This window comes from Populus nigra, chromosome 8 (assembly GCF_951802175.1).
Source record: "Populus nigra chromosome 8, ddPopNigr1.1, whole genome shotgun sequence".
Lineage (NCBI taxonomy): Eukaryota > Viridiplantae > Streptophyta > Magnoliopsida > Malpighiales > Salicaceae > Populus > Populus nigra.
In genome coordinates this window covers 14,784,554-14,803,852 of record NC_084859.1, presented here as the reverse complement: position 1 = coordinate 14,803,852, position 19,299 = coordinate 14,784,554, and the positions used below count along the sequence as shown (strand labels likewise).

General features: G+C 32.5%; 4 protein-coding genes across 6 annotated transcripts; 1 reads left to right on the top strand and 3 right to left on the bottom strand.

Annotated features, from left to right (window-relative positions):
- Positions 1-1,806: 1,806 nt before the first annotated feature.
- On the bottom strand, positions 1,807-6,365 carry LOC133700614 (actin-depolymerizing factor 1-like). 2 transcript variants are annotated; one of them, XM_062124190.1, is made up of 3 exons: positions 6,342-6,365; positions 2,063-2,328; positions 1,807-1,957 (listed from the first exon to the last, which is right to left on the bottom strand). In XM_062124190.1, the coding sequence occupies exons 2-3, from the start codon at positions 2,308-2,310 to the stop codon at positions 1,807-1,809; spliced, it is 399 nt and encodes a 132-aa protein (XP_061980174.1). In that variant the 5' UTR covers positions 2,311-2,328; positions 6,342-6,365. The 2 variants fall into 2 exon arrangements, with proteins under 2 accessions (XP_061980174.1, XP_061980175.1); XM_062124191.1 differs by lacking the exon at positions 6,342-6,365 and adding an exon at positions 3,963-3,971.
- Positions 6,366-6,902: 537 nt separating this feature from the next.
- On the top strand, positions 6,903-10,031 carry LOC133701812 (tubulin beta-5 chain-like). The gene is made up of 3 exons (XM_062125917.1): positions 6,903-7,603; positions 8,041-8,310; positions 9,141-10,031. The coding sequence occupies exons 1-3, from the start codon at positions 7,210-7,212 to the stop codon at positions 9,815-9,817; spliced, it is 1,341 nt and encodes a 446-aa protein (XP_061981901.1). The 5' UTR covers positions 6,903-7,209; the 3' UTR covers positions 9,818-10,031.
- A 2,383-nt stretch (positions 10,032-12,414) lies between these two features.
- LOC133700817 (protein LURP-one-related 11-like) lies at positions 12,415-13,409 on the bottom strand. The gene is made up of 3 exons (XM_062124497.1): positions 13,097-13,409; positions 12,769-13,002; positions 12,415-12,636 (listed from the first exon to the last, which is right to left on the bottom strand). Exons 1-3 carry the CDS (start codon positions 13,346-13,348, stop codon positions 12,502-12,504), a joined length of 621 nt encoding a protein of 206 aa, XP_061980481.1. The 5' UTR covers positions 13,349-13,409; the 3' UTR covers positions 12,415-12,501.
- A 4,092-nt stretch (positions 13,410-17,501) lies between these two features.
- LOC133700397 (protein LURP-one-related 4) lies at positions 17,502-18,731 on the bottom strand. Of its 2 annotated transcripts, none has more exons than XM_062123911.1 (3): positions 18,315-18,731; positions 17,990-18,205; positions 17,502-17,906 (listed from the first exon to the last, which is right to left on the bottom strand). In XM_062123911.1, the coding sequence occupies exons 1-3, from the start codon at positions 18,549-18,551 to the stop codon at positions 17,754-17,756; spliced, it is 606 nt and encodes a 201-aa protein (XP_061979895.1). In that variant the 5' UTR covers positions 18,552-18,731; the 3' UTR covers positions 17,502-17,753. The 2 variants fall into 2 exon arrangements, with proteins under 2 accessions (XP_061979895.1, XP_061979896.1); XM_062123912.1 differs by having other exon boundaries at positions 17,502-17,888.
- Positions 18,732-19,299: the final 568 nt, after the last annotated feature.

Here is a 19,299-nt window from a genome sequence, read left to right as displayed (position 1 = left end):
CAAAGAGTTCTTCTTTTCTAGAATGACGCCATAGCAGCTAATAAACAATGTTTGATGAGTTTTCATGGCATCCTTGGCATACTCGATCGGAAGCAAGATTATAAAAACCATATATATATATATATATAGATATATATATATATATAGCATTGACAACGATGAAAAATGCTAATTTACTTGGTAAGGCTGATTTGTAAATCATTTTCCTTGAAGTGTTCTATTCAAACACAAACTCTCACATCCTAATTTTGTTGACATTAACCCTTTAAAAAGAACGAGACATTTTCTAATTCGATTCCTAGCATTGACTCTTGGCCTAACGAGAAATTAGCTGACAAGTGACAACGTTTAATATACTGTTTAACTTTTGTGTACTGATGATCAGATTTGCTTGGGATTTGGATGTAGATTCTTTATTTTATTTTTTTGCCCTATAAACTCCTTAATGTTTGAGCCTAATAACCCTTCGAGACATTTCGCCTTGCTCCATTTCAGTATCCTCGGCCTGCAGTTCTTGACTTTTGACTTTCAAAACCCAGCTGGTTCTTTTGTCCTTGGTCAACCAAATCTCAAAACTCATATTATTGAAATCCATAGACCGTTTAATTTTAAAAATTATTTTTAGATATTTATTTATTATTAAAAAATTGACGAATGGGAAATATTTTTTTAGTTAAAAAAAAATTTGGCTAAGAAAGTATTTTTTTTATTTTGCGTAAAAAATACTTTTCATAAATTATAAAAAATTAAAAAATATTTTCTTATATGTTAATTATATTAAGTTTGGTCATCAATCTTTTGATTTAATTTTATTTTTATAGTAATTGCGGTTCTTCTTTTTTTTATTGTTATTTTTTTTTCTTTATTTTTTTCTTAATTGAATTTTTTTCTATTAAATTTGATCCTCTTAATTTTGATCTCTATTTATTTTATTTAAAAATAATTTATGATTTTTTTAATTTTATCCTCTTTTAATTTTTTATCTATCAGATTTCTTTTAATTACTATTTATTTTATTTAAAATAATTTTTTTTTCAATTGCATCTTTTTTTATATTAATAAATTATTTTTCACTTTATTTTTCGGCGTAAATGATTGAAACTTATCAACTTAGTGCTCTTTTGTACTTTTGTAAGTTCAGGACAACAACATTTCGGCTCACCCAAGTTATGGACCTGATGTGAAAATATTGATGCATATATAGTTGTATCAAATGTTCTTCATCTAGCTAGTTGTAGCAGTTTGTACGTGCATGCTAAGAACCACTCTCTCTAAAGTGGTTTAAGTTCACACATGATTTCTTGTCTCTAAAGTGGGATGTGATAGTTGCTGGTTAATTAAACCTCACCTAGGGTTAGGGCATCGCATGGTCAACCTTGAGGTTGATTCTAAAATAGCAGTGGATATTAGTCTTGGATGGCACCGATTGTCTTACATGCAGAGCTAACTACCCACTGGTTCTTGCCATACGGGGATATTGCTTGCTAAATTAAGATCTTGGATGGTCAAGGTCATTCATTTAGTCTTTTTTGGGGGTCGAATGGATAATTAACTTGGCAGCTAGCATACGTAAAAATAAATTCTGAAAGCCATGTTCAAGGATGAAGATCCCACTGTCGCAAATCTTGCAGAAAAAATCAGTTGTTAATAGAAATTGTCCTAACCTGACCAATTCTACCACAACTCAAGTGATCCATACATGGTCAATAATTAAGGCTTGTAACTTGTAAGGTAAGAGTACAAAAACTCTGGCACTAATAATTTAGAGTGCGCGCCAAGTATAAGAAACCCTAATCAAGCCTTTGTTTAAAACGCTCGTTCCTTGACAATATCCAAGCTTATTTCACTGGGATCCGTGGCCTGTAACTCAACTTGAACCCCATCAAGCTCTCTTCTGAATCTGTCCTTTGAACTAGCATACAACATTTTGCTCCTTATCTTCGATGCATCAGGAGACCTGGAGCCAAATATGTATGATATTTTAAATGAAGATATGGATAAATTCGCATAGAATTGTATTAAAATAATGATTGCATTGCAATATTTGTTTGATGTTAATTACCATGCAACGAAGAAGATTTTGCTCTTCTGAACATTCTCATCAGTGGTGAAATCGAAATCGTAGACAGCATATCGGCACTCATCTATTGGCAAACTGGCAGTAAAATCATCATAGCTTTGTTGAGGTTCTCCCAAAGTCTCAACCACCACTTGTTGAGTCTTTTCTTCAATCTTGAACACGATAAATCGGTGGCTCCTCTTCGCTTTTAGTTCCAGGAACCTCAGCTTGCACCCATCATTAACAGCCATTCCAGATGCTGAATTTGCCTATATATACCATAGACCAAAAAGAAAAAAGAAACATAACTTTAGTTCGATATAATTAATAGTTAATTGTCACAGACAAATTGCTTAAGCAGAGAGGAACTGTTTGTAATCATTTCAACATTTTATTTTATTATTTTATGAAAAATCAACATTTTATATTGTTTTTATCATAACACAGAAGGTACAAATTTTGGATTTTACTAAATCTAATGCATCTTTTCAAATATATATATATATATAGCTTAGGAAGATTCATGAATATATTATTAGACACGGGGAGGTTAATTTTACAACTTTTCCTGAAATTGAGAAAAAATTAAGTTGAGGTGAAATAATAATCTTGTATTCAGAATGGCTAAAGTGGATGGTGGATGTCACCTTAAAGGAACTCAAACTAATGCGGAAGCTCAAATTGTGAAGCTTTAAATGCTAAAAAAGATTAATGAGACACAATTAGATCTCTCTCTATCAACAACATGCTCCACCATCTTGAAACAGACAAGTTTGCGAGACCAAAATTTTTCACTGTTGATCGTGACATTATCAGAATGAACTAATCATATGAAATTTTTAAATTTGGCAGTAGCAGCCATCATGCATCGTAGCTTTCAATGGCAATATTTGATACATTGTTGTGCACTGCAGAGGTAGAGAGGAAGGAAGCATGCACATACCATTTTGCCACCAAAGAATGTCGGGCCTTGTGAATTGTGAAAAAGGTAGAGGAAGCAAAGATGATCAATGAGAGTTGTAAGAATAAGAAATAGAATGGAGATCCTTGTTTTTTGGAGTCTTGAGAGGTGAAATTTCTAGGGTGGAATGAGATTGTGAAATACGAGAGAGTTTGGAGGAGAAAATGAAGGGTGTTCTTTTTGGAATTTTCTGGCTCCTTGCTGATTATGTCTTACCTTCTAGACGTCTAAGCTGAAACGATCTATTTTTAGGTTTTTTTTTTCAATTCTCAAAACCAATTTTTATTTTTTTTATAACGATTTTATTAAAAAAATATTCGAAGGAATCTCAATGAGTTAATGTTTTTTTATTATTATTTAAAGCAACAGTGAATTTTTCATCAACAACGTGATTTTTTGAATAATAACTTAAAGAAATTAAAATACACATTCATAGGAATTCAAAAAATCTAAATTTAGAAGGACAAAATGTATTTCCTTAGCAAAATCTCCTTAATTTTTCGTTATTTATATATTTTTATTTTTGATGTTTATCAGGAGTATGATTTTTCAAAACAAAAATTATCATGACTTGTGAACCAATTTTCAATAAAAAAAATAAAAAAATAATATCTCAATCATTCTTATACAACTGCATGAAAAAAATAAGTAATTCATGAAAATAATATAAAAACATTGATATTAAAAAAATATTTTATTGTCAATGAATATTCATGTGTAATTTCTTTTTAATGCTAGGCATGTTAGTTTCATATGCAATTATTAAACAATTACAAATATAACCATAAAAATCCTCTAATCTTATTTGAGAAATATGATATAATTTAAATATTTTTAAAAAATAATTACAATTATTTATTTAAAAAGAATTTTATTTAAAAATTTAAAGAAAGTTAAAAGAAGAAGAAGAAAGCGACCAAGTGAGGCCAGGCACTCATGAGCCTCAACTGATATACAATTTCAGCCATCTATAATGATTGAAAAATTAGATTACAATTTATTTGGATTAAAAACTCTAATTTCAGTTTCACATTAAAACTCCTAAAAACAATTATATGAACTTCAATAATCTCATTTATAACTTTAAAACACTATATAATCAATCTAAAATTCTAAAAACAAGCCAAATCAAATATATTCAAAACCCTATCTTTTTTTTTTACATGTTAAGATCCAAACCACTTCCAATAACTACCCTCTTCAAAAAAAAAATATTTACACTTTCAAGATAAAATTAAATTTACTTGTTGGTGTTTTTTATTGTCGGAATGTGAAAGTTAAAATTTTCTCTTTTTTCCTTTTTTTGCCGTGACTTCTTGTCTACTCTCTTGAGAATTGAAACATAATAAAAACAATTTTTTGGAGTGAAATATAAATATCTAAAACTAAAGGACCAAATTAATATAAAAATAAAAAATTAAGGGACTAAATAATGTAATTTTATGTTTGCACATTTTTGAATGCAATCGATATATGGTATAATTGTGAGATCACCGCAAAATCAATTAATTTTGTAATATTCTTTTGGATAATGCAACATTGAAAGTCTAAAGATATAGGAACATTGAGCATTATATATAGGAGAGAATGTTGAAGTTGCTTATTTTTCTAACATTCTTCGATCAAACCTGATTAGGATGCATAAAAGGAATAGATGCCTGGACCAGTTGATTATTTGCCCAAGTTTGGTAATGATACCATCAAATTGGATTCTTACACTGGATTATTCCAATAATCTATTTGTTTTGTAGTTTATTTCAAACAATTGAGGGAACCTGGACAATAATTGAGTAAAAGTGCAACATATAAGATGATTAGAGAATGTTCAATTAATTCCGAGTTTATTAAAGATTTATATGATCATTACTTTCAGAACTAGTAGGATTAGTTGAGATATATACAAGCTAATCTAGATACCTACATTAATCAAAACAAAAACAAAAATGTTCAATCATCAAGATAAAAAAAGAAGAAGTCAATCATGAAAGAGAATTATGCCCTGTCTTGTGATATTCTCTAGTTGAAGAACCAGTTTGGCAATGCGGTTGGTAGCGTGTCTAGAGTTTTAAAACTCAGCTTAGTAGTCGACCCGCCCCAAGATTTAGGTTACTAGTTTTGATTAGGTCACCGGGTCACCTAAGTCAACCCTAATTTTTTTTAATAAATCAAAATGGTGTTGTTTTAATTAAAAAAATAAATAGTCAACGGGTTGCAATTTGATTTTTGACCGAGTTAATCTGCCGGGTCTGCCGAATTTTTAACTTCCTTTATTTTTTCTAAAACTAGACCCGGTTCCAGCCCTGGATCAGTCGGATCCCGGATCGACCTGTTAGGCTAGATTTTAAAATTGGTACCAACACTAAACACTTCTAGCTGCCTGTTTGAGATTGTGGTAACGGTTGTGATTCAAAGTGTTTTTCGCTTAGAAATGCACTAAGATGATGTCTTTTTTATTTTTAAAAAATTATTTTTGATATTAACGCATCAAAACAATTTAAAAACATTAAAAAATATTAATTTTAAATAAAATAAAAAAATTATATTTTTTTAAAACATGAATTAAACCTTATTTTCAACGGGCTAGGCCAGCCGAGTGCTAAAAGGAAGTGTCAAGAGAAAATATCATCGTCCCAATTCATGTTAATTGGAGGAGACTTCACCCCATGACGGTGGTGAAATGTAACGGGAAAGCATGGAAAACCAATTGATAAGAAATTTAGGATCCATTTCGAGGAAACTTGGCCAATAATAAATGGAGAAAAAAAAACCTAAAAAGCAAAAGATGACCCCAGAACTTTCAAGCAGGAGCATAAAGATAGCTTAGCTTGCCTTCCAGTCGAAGGCTGCCACTTGGAATATTGTCAGAAGAGAAGAAAGAAGTAGCCTCACAGCAAAATGAAAAAGAGCATATTAATAATCAGTTGCAGTGGGCCATCACTGTCCCGTTAATTATGCCCAACATAGGATCCATGACAAGGCCCAATACCACACTCCTTCCTTGACCTCTGACCTCTGATCATGTGGCTGTGATGGATAGAGAAGTCCGTTCTCTTTCATAGCTGTCATGTTCCTAACAGCTTTTCTTTGCTTAGGTTACACTTTGCAATCCTGCTTCTGCTACTCGCAGTTGTACTTGTGGTCCACTGCCTTTTGTCAGTCCCCTGGATCATCGCTGCTCAAGCAACCCCCAAGTTTCCCCACCCACCCAGGTCCGCACAGAACCAACCAATCTTAGCCGTTCGATGCAATCAATAATGAAGTTATTCATTGATCTTTGATTAATACTACTTATTATTATTAATTATTATTAGTATCTCGCACACTTCCACTCACAACATGAAAAATATTATTATCATATTATATTATCATATTGATTATATCAAATTTAATTATTTTATATTTTGTTTGAATTTTTTTCCTTTAACTTCTTCCATTAAAATTTGATTTTTATAAAATTTTAGTTTTTATTTTTTTAATTGTTATTTATTTTATTTGAAGTAATTTAAAAAATTATATTTATTTATTTTTAATTTCACTATCTTTTAATTTTTTAATTTAGCATATTTAGTTTTTTTTATTTTAATTAAAAAGTTTATAAAATTAAATTATTTTTTTATTTCATTACCTTTCAATTTTTTCATTTATCAATTTTAGTTTTTATTTTTTAATAAACTTGAAAAAAATATATCAATAATTTATTTTTTAAATCATTTTCTATTATATAACCTAACACTAAAAAATACTTTTTAATTTACTTTTCATAACACAAACATTATAAAATAATTCACCCTTTATAAATTTATTTTATATAAAAACCCAATCCAATCGACAACCATTTATTTACAACACAGATTCCACTTTCCGTCAAATTATTCAACTCCTCCATTAACAAATCACCTCCTTCCGCGTCTCCAACTGCACAAACCCAATAAAAACTACCTCACCAGAGAAACCAAACCCAATTTCAAAAATTTCAAGTTCCCACTAAAACCAAACGTCAATCCCTTCTCCACCGTCAACTAACAGAACCGTCAAATTCCTTCTTTTTTATACACAAACAAGGAAGAATCAAACCACAGAGCACACACACTGCATCCTCTCCAGTCTCCTCTACTGAAAAAAAAAATAAATCATATATATATATATAAGAACCCCTAAACTTTCCCTCTCAAAAAAATTTTCCGAGAAAATGAGAGAAATCCTTCACATCCAAGGAGGCCAATGCGGCAACCAAATAGGAGCAAAGTTTTGGGAAGTGGTATGTGCAGAACACGGGATTGACTCAACCGGTCGGTATCATGGTGGCTCGGCTCTCCAACTCGAGCGAGTTAATGTTTACTATAATGAAGCCAGCTGTGGAAGGTTTGTCCCTCGTGCTGTTTTAATGGATCTTGAACCGGGTACTATGGATAGTGTTAGATCCGGTCCTTATGGACAGATTTTTAGACCGGATAATTTTGTGTTTGGCCAATCTGGTGCTGGTAACAACTGGGCTAAAGGGCATTATACGGAGGGCGCGGAGTTGATTGATTCTGTTCTTGATGTTGTTAGGAAGGAGGCTGAGAACTGTGACTGCTTGCAAGGTAAGGAGTTTTGGTCTTAATTTTTTGTTTTTCGAAAAAGTGGAATGGAAAGCGATACGGTTTTCCTGTTTGTTTCTCAGGAAAGTGGACCTGGAGTTCTGTTTTTTCCTTTTCTGTTTGGTTCTTCGGAAAATGAGGAAAAGTTGAGTTATGTATCGGTTTGTTTGGTTCGGGAAATTGAGGGAAATGGAGGAGAATGGAACAAAGAGTTTCTGACTAGAGTTTTTTTTTTAGAGAGAAAATATAATAAATGTTTTTTTTAATGTAATAAAGTAAAGAAGCGAGTTGCTTTCATAAATTTTGTCAGTCCATCTGCTACTCTAATCTCGTTGAAGGCTTTTTGTTTCTGATAATGATTCAGCAAATAAAAGAGACTCTTGTCTGTGTTTTGGCTTTGATAAGTAGTTAATAAATAAATACATTTGTTGGTAATGCAGGATTTCAGGTATGCCACTCATTGGGGGGTGGCACAGGGTCTGGAATGGGAACACTCTTGATCTCGAAAATAAGAGAGGAATACCCAGATCGAATGATGCTAACATTCTCTGTCTTCCCATCTCCAAAGGTCTCAGACACTGTGGTTGAGCCTTACAATGCAACTCTCTCTGTTCACCAGCTTGTTGAGAATGCTGATGAGTGTATGGTTCTTGATAATGAGGCTCTTTATGATATCTGCTTCCGTACTCTCAAGCTCACAACTCCCAGCTGTAAGCCCCCCCCCCCCCCCCCCTCCCCTTTCTGTTACCTCTTGTTTCCTGGTCTCAATTTCCTTTGATTTGCTTCTCTTTGTGTGTGTTTGTCGTGCACTTCGTTATCAATTTTAGTAGGAGCTGTACTTTAATTTATCATAGATGTGCTGCTTGAATTAAAGGTTTCAGTTTCTTCCCTTTCATATACCTGGACAATGAAGTAGGCAAAAAAGGTATTCATAATCATGATTTACGTGAGATGGTAATATATTAATTTGATCTGGGTTTTATTTAAATGGGGAGCTCGCTGTCTCGTAATTGAAACAATATTCTAGTTTACCTAGAAGAATAACCGTGTGCTCATGGTCGGTGCACAAATATATCCTCAATTTTTCAGTGACCATCTTTGGACGGTTTTAGCCACATGGTTTCATATTCTTTTCTGTCTCGATGCACAAATACAGTTGTGAGTGCACATGGGCCTCGCTTGCTAAAGCTGTTTTAGCTCATAAAGATATAAAACGTCAGGTTTCATAGGTTTTTGCCATTTTTAGTAATGCTTTGGTAATAGCTTCAGCTAAACTAACACTTGTTTTGATGTGCTCATTGTTATAACATGGTTGTCTATGGCTTGCTACAAGTGATAGCCTTCTTTTGTTACTGTTTCTCTCATTCATAAGCCTGCATTTTGAGAAAAAAAGAACTTTCAACCGCAGAATAAAAAAATTGGGTCTTCGGAAACTTTCCTTACCCTGTTATGTTATATAATTTTTCACTGTGATGAGATGATCAATGTGATAGATGCCTTTATCGTTGATGGTAACTAACTGGAAAAATTTGTTTATCAGTTGGGGATCTGAACCACCTGATTTCAGCCACCATGAGTGGTGTTACATGCTGCCTTCGTTTCCCTGGTCAGCTCAATTCAGACCTTCGCAAACTTGCTGTGAACCTCATCCCATTCCCCCGTCTTCACTTTTTCATGGTTGGCTTTGCACCTCTTACATCCCGTGGCTCACAGCAATACCGTGCCCTAACTGTACCTGAACTCACCCAACAAATGTGGGATGCCAAGAATATGATGTGTGCTGCTGATCCTCGCCATGGCAGATATCTCACAGCCTCTGCGATGTTTCGTGGCAAAATGAGCACGAAGGAAGTTGATGAGCAGATGATCAACGTTCAAAACAAGAACTCATCCTACTTTGTTGAATGGATCCCCAACAACGTCAAGTCCACTGTCTGTGACATTCCTCCTACAGGCTTGACAATGGCTTCCACTTTCATTGGCAACTCAACATCAATCCAAGAGATGTTCAGAAGAGTTAGCGAGCAGTTCACTGCCATGTTCCGCAGGAAGGCTTTCTTGCATTGGTACACTGGAGAGGGAATGGATGAGATGGAATTTACGGAGGCTGAGAGCAACATGAATGATTTGGTCTCAGAGTACCAGCAATACCAGGACGCAACTGCTGATGAGGAAGGCGAGTATGAAGATGAGGAAGCATACCAGGACGAGGATTAAAGATGAGAGATATCTGTCTTTCCTTCATTTGCTTATGGGATATACGGGTGTCTGGTTTACTTCTGCTGTATGTTTTTTTTTTCTGTCATGTGCTTCGGAGTTATTTTCAAGCAATGTTGCGTTGCTTGTTTCTGGGTGTGCGCATCTTTTAAATTGGTTTTGTTTTCTCCGCTGCTTACAAAACGCATTGGGCTTGAATGGTCTTTCTTTTTCATATTTTTTCCCGAAGCGCATGTTCTGGGAAGCTCGGTATTGCAGATATACTCCAATTTTTCAGGAAAAAATAAAAACAAAAAACAGAGAGTTTCTTGTTCATGTTCAAAAATTTTTAATTAGAAAATTGGGAAAGCGTGTTTTCTAATTCTCTGGTTTTGTTCTTTAGCTCGGAGAACATTTTTTTCATGCTCTCCAACTCTTTTCATTGAATGAAGGGTTGTGTTTCTCTTTTCACTACCATTCCTTGCATAACTCTTTTTTTTTTTTTCAATAAATGTTTTGTTGCTTGAACTTTCAGATTCAAACTGTATTTATTTTAAATTCATATGATTATCTCTAATTTTGTAACTTAGAAAAACATGGTGAGACGGTAAGGAATGAACAATTTTTTATTGGACAATAAAAACTGAAAATGAAGTAGAAAATTAGAATTGGAAAGGGAAAAGGAAAAGGAAAAGGAAAAATATTTTCGATTAAGTCAGGAATGCTTGTTTTGAAGTGATTAACGAGAATGTTAGTTCCTAGTTAGGTATCTGGCCCTAAAATTACTGGATTATGTTTTGGGCATATTTTTAATGATGGTGCTGGATTCTGGCCCAAAAGGCCACAGGTATGACAAAGTTTCAGCCAAATATCCAATTATATCCCCTTTATGTCAAAGACAAATCTGTAAATATACCTTCAACAATATGAAGATTATATATATAAACACTGTTTAACCTCTCATATTTCATATTTTATCGTGAATTACAATAGTGTAATCTTTTTAAAAAATTCAATTTGATACTTTAACCTCGTTTTTTTTTACAATTAAGCTCTTTCTATACCAAATTAAAGCCTAATTGCATGTATATTTTTTTTTGTAAGGAAGGGTTGATTGAAAGAAAGGGGTCCGAATTAAGTGAAAAAAAGCAGATACTATAGGTGGCATATTGAAAATTTATGTCAAAATTCATTTGAGTCCCCTATTTTTTTATCTATTAATTGACATGTCCCTTAAATTTTATAAAATTTAATTTTGATACAGAAATTCATTTTACTTATTTTCAGTGTTTTTTGGGTTGGAGAAAAGAAAGGAGGATGTTAGATTACAGCTTAGAGAGAGAAAATATTTGTTAGTGAGGATTTAAGCCACTAAAATAATTGTTTTTTTGTGTCAAGTAGTTCCATATGATTAGAAGAATTAAGACTAGGTGTTTTTTTTTTTAACTTGAAAACACCTAAAAAATCAGATATAAACTTGGAAAGTTTTTTGTGTGGTGGATTTTAGGTTTTAGGATGGTTTTTTACGTTTTTGTGGTTACGAATTAGTTTAACAAGGTCTATAGGGTATTCCTAGGTGTTTTGGACAACATAATGAGTTGAGAATGAGTTTTGAGTAAGAAAACAAAGGGCTCAGTTTTTCTGGCCACCATAGTGACTGGATTTTAGGGATGAATAAACGACGTGTTTAAAGTTCAAGTTTTTTCAATTTTATCTTTTAATATTTATTTAATTAAAAATTTGGCTTCATTAATTGTTTTTATTACTTTTGATAGGATTTTCACTGGTTTTGAAAATAACTCAAGTTATATCAGGTCTTTTTATTTGCTGTTCTTTTTTAAAGTTGTTTTCTTTTATTTTTTTTAATTAAATTAAATTAATTGATTAAATATAAATATAAAATGCTTATTTCTTACTATTTTTAAAAAGTAAAATAAAAAATATTTTATTGGATAGACATTGTTTTATTATCACGGATAAAAATAATCTCTTAATCAATATCCAGTATAGACATTTTGTGCAAAACATAGTCAACAATGAGGGTCTTGAGTTGAACAATCAATTACCCTTTTTTTTTTTTTTTTTACAAATACTAAATTAGCTAACTCCAATATTACCAAAAATATGAATTATCTAAAAGCAACCATATTTCCTTTTATCTTTTCCATCTAATTATGAACCTAGATTATGCATACTAGATTTAAAGGGTATTTGAGAGTATGATAGCATTACTTTTTAAAATATTTTTCGCTCAAAAATACATTAAAATAATATATATTTTTTATAAATTATATTTTATATCAGCGTATCAAAACAATATAAAAATATAAAAAAATAATTTTAAGCAAAACTTGTTTTTCAAATTTTCATAAGATACTATTGGAATGCAATTCTAAACACTTAACATGGAATATTAAGTGACAAATAGTTAGATAATTCATGGGTCTAATTTGTCTTACTTTACAAAAGGACTTTGCATTAATTGATGAAAAATCTGATGAAATATGGCACCGGAAACAAAAAATAAAAATAAAAAAGAAAAAGAAAGAAGGGAGGGGCGCAGAAAGAAACCCCCCATTACATTAGCTAAAGTTCTCATGGATTGAATTGGTAAAAAATTATAAAACAAAAATCGTCTTAACTGAAATCGATTTATATAAAAATCTCCTGATCTATATACATCTTGTGATTATTTTGAAGAGTATTCACAGTTTATGATGCATCAAACCGTACACAGTAACAAGTCCGATGATAAAAGAGTGGTCAACATGAGGCTCCACCACCAAGGTCAGTACATCATCTCCTAATAATACTCCCGAGGATGATTGCTTTCTCTTGGCCTGCCCAAGCACCAAACACATAAACTAAATGTTAATATTTCTCATGACATAAGGTATAAAGAGACCGAACTATATAATATTTAACCGGATCCCAAATCATCAATTATATTTCTGGAAGAATCAGAAGGATACCTCTGCAACAATTTCACCATTGCTGTTTGTAATCTTGAATGCTAATTTTCCAGCCAAGGATTCTAACTTGTAGTGGCATCTCTGATCAGGAGCTTCGCTGGATCGAACAGTAATTCGACAAGATAAATTGCCTTGGAATATTTCTGTACTTTTAGCTTGGAAATAAGGCTCTTGATTTCTTAACTTTAAGCCATCACTTTTATAACCCCTCCACTGTCTGAAGAAGAATAGTTTCTGCATAAATTAAAGATAAAAACATTAAATCTTGTGACAATAGGGCAGTCTTTCAAATGATCAGACTGATCACAATTCGAAATCATGAACATACCCTTCTAAGTATAGTGAAGAGAACATTGCCCTTGAGATCCATGAGATAAACTTTATTGCTTCCCTTCTTGTCATAATTATCTACTCGATAAACAACCTCACCATTTTCATTATAAACAGTGCACCCATTTGTTTGCATCACAAGTGATTTCATCCATATAGTGAACGTTTCTGGCTTTGAAGAGATATAAGAAGTAGTAGAGGTAGAGCAAGAAGAAGAATCAACTTGTGGTAAAGCATGAACCTTGGCCATTTGAATCAAGCTTGGTTAGCTGGTGGATGAAGAGTTAGCTTGGATTTTTGAAGATGTTTGATGTGAGAATGAGACTTGATAACATTTATGCGTGTTGTAATGTGTGTATATATAGTGAAGCCATTAAAAGAGAAGATAAGGACACGCTTATGGTTATATGTAATTTATTTCAATCTCACACGTTTATATATGGTATGCATAGGTCTTTACTCTTCGATGTGTTTGCGTATTATATCACGAAGGTTCTCATCTATGACGACAGTTCATTCCTTGTCTTCTTCACTTGGCAGAACTGGTTTGTGGCAAACTTCCATGGATTTGAAATGGGGTTATTTTCTTTTCACTATCTGGATGATTCTGAATGACATGAGAAACAGCAACTTGCTGCTTCAACCTAAGCCAAAGCCATCCTTTATTTTTTTCTTAAACCATGACTGTTTCATGGTTTAATTAATCAAATCCAATTGCTAATCTCTGTGTACCAGTACAAATATAGATGGATAGAGTAGGTAGCTCTTTCCTAGACTAGTTTCAACAAGTCCATTTATTGTCTATTTGTACAAAGGAAGAAGACAGCTATACTTTGGTGATTAATTAACTCGATGGTTTTTTAATTGGTGGTCGAATAATATCAGATCACGGCTCATTCGAGTCAATCTTGAAAATGATATAAAGCTCTCTTCCCAAGAGACTTCAAGATCAGGGAGAAACAAATTTGGATTCCAAACTCAGACTACTAGAGAGCATCCTTTCGAGGACTACCAACTTTATAACATGCCATCTTCTCTCTAGAAGTTGGCAAGTTCTCAAAAAGGGTTTTGTCAAATGAATTAGATCTCATAGCCATTCAAGTGTTTTTGGAGGTGATTCCTATCACCAAGCTTTCGTGTTTCTTGATTCTATGTTCTCATTCAAAGATACCTTGATTACCCTATATATAAGAGATTCGGCCACATGGTTTAATGTTCATGTAGTTTATCCAACAAGCAAAAACACTTGGTTTTCTGGATCAGGTAATAGAAAAGAAAGCGCCGGAGCTGCTGTCTTTTTCATGGAATCTGACGCACAACATTTAAAATTGTTCTGATGACAAAGCGCTAGTTTTCATTAAAAACCGAATGGTGTTTAAAGAAAGTATGAAATGTAAAGAAACGCACATGCTTTGCTTGTAGTTGGTTTGATTTGGTCGTTGAAAATATTTTTTCAGACCGGAGACCAGAAAAATATTTAAGTGCTTCATGTTACATATGTATGTATGCGCAACAATATAAAAGAATAGAAATCAACAAATGATAACAATACCATACCTTAAATCCAAGGGCAGAACACAGTATACATTTTTTGAGAACGCATGTTCCATGATGCCAGAAATATTTATAGAGAGGGAAACCTAAATTATAACAAGACCGAGGAGGGATGTTATTGACTAGTTCTTCACATACATTTGATCCGCACTGATAACGTTTAGGACATGGGCAAATGCTACATTGTAGCACATGCATGGAGGGTGCCTGCGGGGGAGAATAGGGTGCATTTATATATAGCTTGTAGAGTTACTGTTTGCAGCTTAATTAATTTCTTCTGTCATGGATGGTGCATTCTCTGTTTATCTCTTGTAATAACTATTGCTATTCTCATCTCACTTCTTGCATTTAAAGAGCTACAACAACAAAATGAAGAGAAGCCATTATTAATTTGTTTAAAATGTTTTTTTTTTCTTTTTTCCCCTCGATATATATTTGTCAGGGGAGTTGAAAGAGAAACCTTCACCAATTGGTTCAAGGTTTCTTTTTTCTTTTACGTACCCTCATATTGTTTTGTTTAGGGGAATTGATGTCATGGAAAGATATCTTCAAATACTTCTTTCTTGTTCTAGAGAATAAAAGTATATTAATCTATATGATATATATATAGTTCAAATAATTAATCAGAACCCATCGATGCATAGATCAGTCGAATATAGTTTCTTTTAATTTTGATTATTCACACAACTAGCATTTATGTTATACCTTTAATTAAATTGTACGTGTTATTGTCCATAGTTTTTTGCCATAAGTATTTTGATTAATCCATGGTTTTGTGCCATGCATGCATGTGCACTTTGATTATTCCAATCCATGGTTTTGATTATTCATACAGCTAGCAAATCTCTTTATCATCGTCAAAATGTATTTTGTTGTGAAATTAGCGTCTACTACTTTTAATCATGGCTAGTGATTTTTTCTTACGAAATATTGTATTGGTAGCTCATTTTCTATTTTGCTGTTCTGTATGACAATTTTGATTATTGGGCAGAACCTTTTGGAAAAATAGCTCTTATAACAAAAAAAACAATTTTGTATGTTACTACTATAGTCTATATAAAACAACAGAATTTTGACTTTTAGAAGCGGAATCTCACATTTCTCTGTTTTATATATATATATATTACACGAATCAAAATAATTTTTTTAAATAAAAATTATTAACGTTTAATAATGTGGCTCAAATAACAACAAACTTTGTTAGCATTTGGGTCGTGGCAACACCCATATTATTTGAGCTTAGCTCAAACAAGTTACTTCTAATTTGTTTTGGATATATTTTAATTTTTTTTTTAGAAATTAAAATGCGGTAGCATACATTGTCCACACACACATTATTAATGTGAGACACTACAACTTAAGATGGATAATCGTAATATTCATTAGTCTTTTCATCAATAACAATGTCAAATACTATAACATATAATAAATATTAATATTTTCACTAATCAATTGTAATATTATTCTTCACGTTCAAGATAAACCGATATGATCAAAATCTATAAATATCTTGAGTCACCTACTCACCATTTGTTTTACATTGCAAGACTTTATCTTATATTGCAAAACTCATTTTTCTTTTACATTATTTTTCTCCTGTCAACTTAAACATTGGAGAATCATTTGTTTCACAGGGATTTATTCTTTCAGGAATACTAAAGTACAAACTCGAAACCCAACTTGTAAAAAATTGCCCATGAAAAATCTAATTTCTATGTGGACTTCATTATTATATAATTGCAATTGGATAGAAAATCATATATATTTCTATGTGGACTTCATCATTATATAATTGCAATTGCTAGCCATGAATGCCTTATAATTACAAGAGAACATGCAACCATGTATTCTCAATGTTTTTGGTGTCCAATGCAGGGAATAAAAATTTAGAAGAACTTAAATGCAAATATTGTAAGTCAAAGTCTCTCATGACATGCAAGGTACTAATAATTTCATGCAACAGTGGACATGATATATGCTCTTGACATTGTCTAAATGCATGTATTCAAAGAGAGATGCGTACGCATGCAGCTTTCTTGGAATGAAACATCAATTATCAAGGTTGGCCAGCGTATATATGCAGTAATCCCTTTATTTTTTGGTAAAAATTTCTCCATAATAATGTTGATGATGTCCTCGCGGAGATCATCAAATGAAGTGCCTTCATCTAGTTTTTTCAACTTTGGTTAGCATCTAGCAAGTGTCCCGTTAGTCTCAATTTGTTTTATGAAAACGTGGTTGCCAGTACTATGCAAGCTTCTTTTGTAGAGTTTGGCCATATGTAGCTAGCTGGGTAGCACAGCTACGCCTGTAAATATCAAACCTTGTCGCAAAATTAGGAAGTCGAAGGCTGTGCAGAGAAGTAGCTAGAGCGACTGTTTGATCATATTGCTAAGCTGTATTGTGTTGAAAGATTAAAAAAAATAAAATTAAGGAATGTCATTAAAACTGGTGTTTTGATATTTAATTGTTGTTTTTTTACTTGAAAAAAAATTAAAATGAATTAATTTAGAAGTATATTTAACAAATATATGACTTAAAATAACATTTTCTTTTAAAAGAGAGATAATGTAAAGTAGAATCAAATCTTAACTATTGATTAAAAGAAAATTCAATTGTATAAATTTTGTATTCAAGTCAACGTTATTTGTAACCGAATATATTTATGACATTTTAAAAAAAAAAACTTAAATCAATTCACAGAATTATTTAGTTGCTTTCACGAAAGAACTTACCTCACACATTGAATCTGCCTCGAAGATCTTAACTATTGATGAATATTTGCGTGTGTGCACCTCTATAATTAGCCCTCTTTTGGAAAGATATTTTTGTTGGCAAAAGACAAACAATTGAACAGAGAGAACAGGTTAATTAATTAAGCTCAAATAATAGCAACATTTTCTACAAAAATAAAAAAATAAAATAAAAAAATAACAACGACGAGGACATTTCGGGACTATACACTTTCATATCTATCCTAGTAGACTTCTCTCCTCTCGCTGCCTCTACAATGGCCAAGATATTCAGTGGCTTCTGGTCTTTGAAGGCTATGAATATCACTGCTGTCTCACTGTGCATCAAAAGCAAAAGACAGTAATATCCTACAGTTTATAATTGATCAACCCATAGACAGTCACAATTGCCATTATCAGGGAATGATCTATGTGAGGCTCCACAACCAAAGTTAGCACATCATCCCCCAGTGAGATTCCTGAAGATAATTGTTTTTGCTTCACCTGCATTAAACCAGCAATCTGAAGAATTTAAACCTTATATAAACCTGCGCTTGCAATAAGGAAAACATAAAATCAATATGAAGAAACGGTATACTAATTACCTCTGCAATAACCTCTCTATCAATGTTCACGATTCTAAATGCCTGTTTGCTGCTCAATTTCACCACCCAATACTTGTCAAACCCTACAGTAACTTGACAGGCAAAGCTTCCCATACAGATAAGTCTGCGATATGTTTTCACTTGAAACCATGGCTTCTCCTCGTTGGCATCAGGATTCCATCTATAACCATACCAGCACCCTACAATCTGTAACCTCTGCATGGATACCGATCCAAAAAGAAAAAAGAAAATCCCCATCCATTAAAATGACCAGAAAATTGCATCAAACCGATAATTATAACAAGTTCACTCGAGATCGTAATACCTTTCTTCGTATAATTGTAACAAGAACTCTGCCTCGAAGATCCATGAGATAGACCTTACTGCTGCACTTCTTATCATAGTTGTCGATGCGATAAACAATGTCTCCATTGGAATCAAAGACGGTGCAGCCATTAGTTTGGCACACAAGTGATTTCATCCATATAGTGAATGTTTCTTTTTCTAAAGACACGAAAGGGTCTAACACAGGTCTCTGACTGTGAGGAAACACTTTAGCCATTAAAGTAAGGAAAGAAACTTGGTCTTGAAAATGGAGAGTAATGTATTAGGGGTAATTTATGTTCCAATGAAGTTGGCGTGGCTCGGTTAAACTTACTATTATTTAATTGGGTTATGCCAAAAATGCAACATCAGCTCCCTACGGACACCCTTTCCTTTCCTAGAATTTCAAGTTTTTCCTTGGCCGCCGGCCATTGTTTAAAGTCAGATATCATTCCGCTTTTACAATTTTAGAAATTAACGAGAGTTTGATGATGTCGAATTCACTTTTTTGAATGTAATACACGTGGATGACATGTCACCAACCTAACCATATATCACAATAAGACATAATTAAAACACGCTCTAAAGTATAACCTAACATCAAGTGCCTCCGGGTCTCCTTAATTTATTCTGGCCACCGTCGCTGTTCAGAGCTTTCTTTTCTTCTTTGTTTTGTTCCCGCTAATTTCATATCTAATATTTTTACTACATGCTTTATATGATATTTTCAGTTATTTCAAGTTATTATTTCTCCTTTTATTTTTTTGTCCTTTCATGGGTCTTTGTACAGCGATAAAATTCTTATACATATTACCACTTAATTTATCTTCAGATATCTTCTCTGGAAAAAACAAATATCAAGTGAAAGATTGATGCAAAAGGTTTTATATTCATGCATTATTTTATAGGAAAGAAACAAAACACATACCCCTTAATTTTTCAATTTTATTGATAAGAAAACATATTAAATCTAGATTAATAAACAC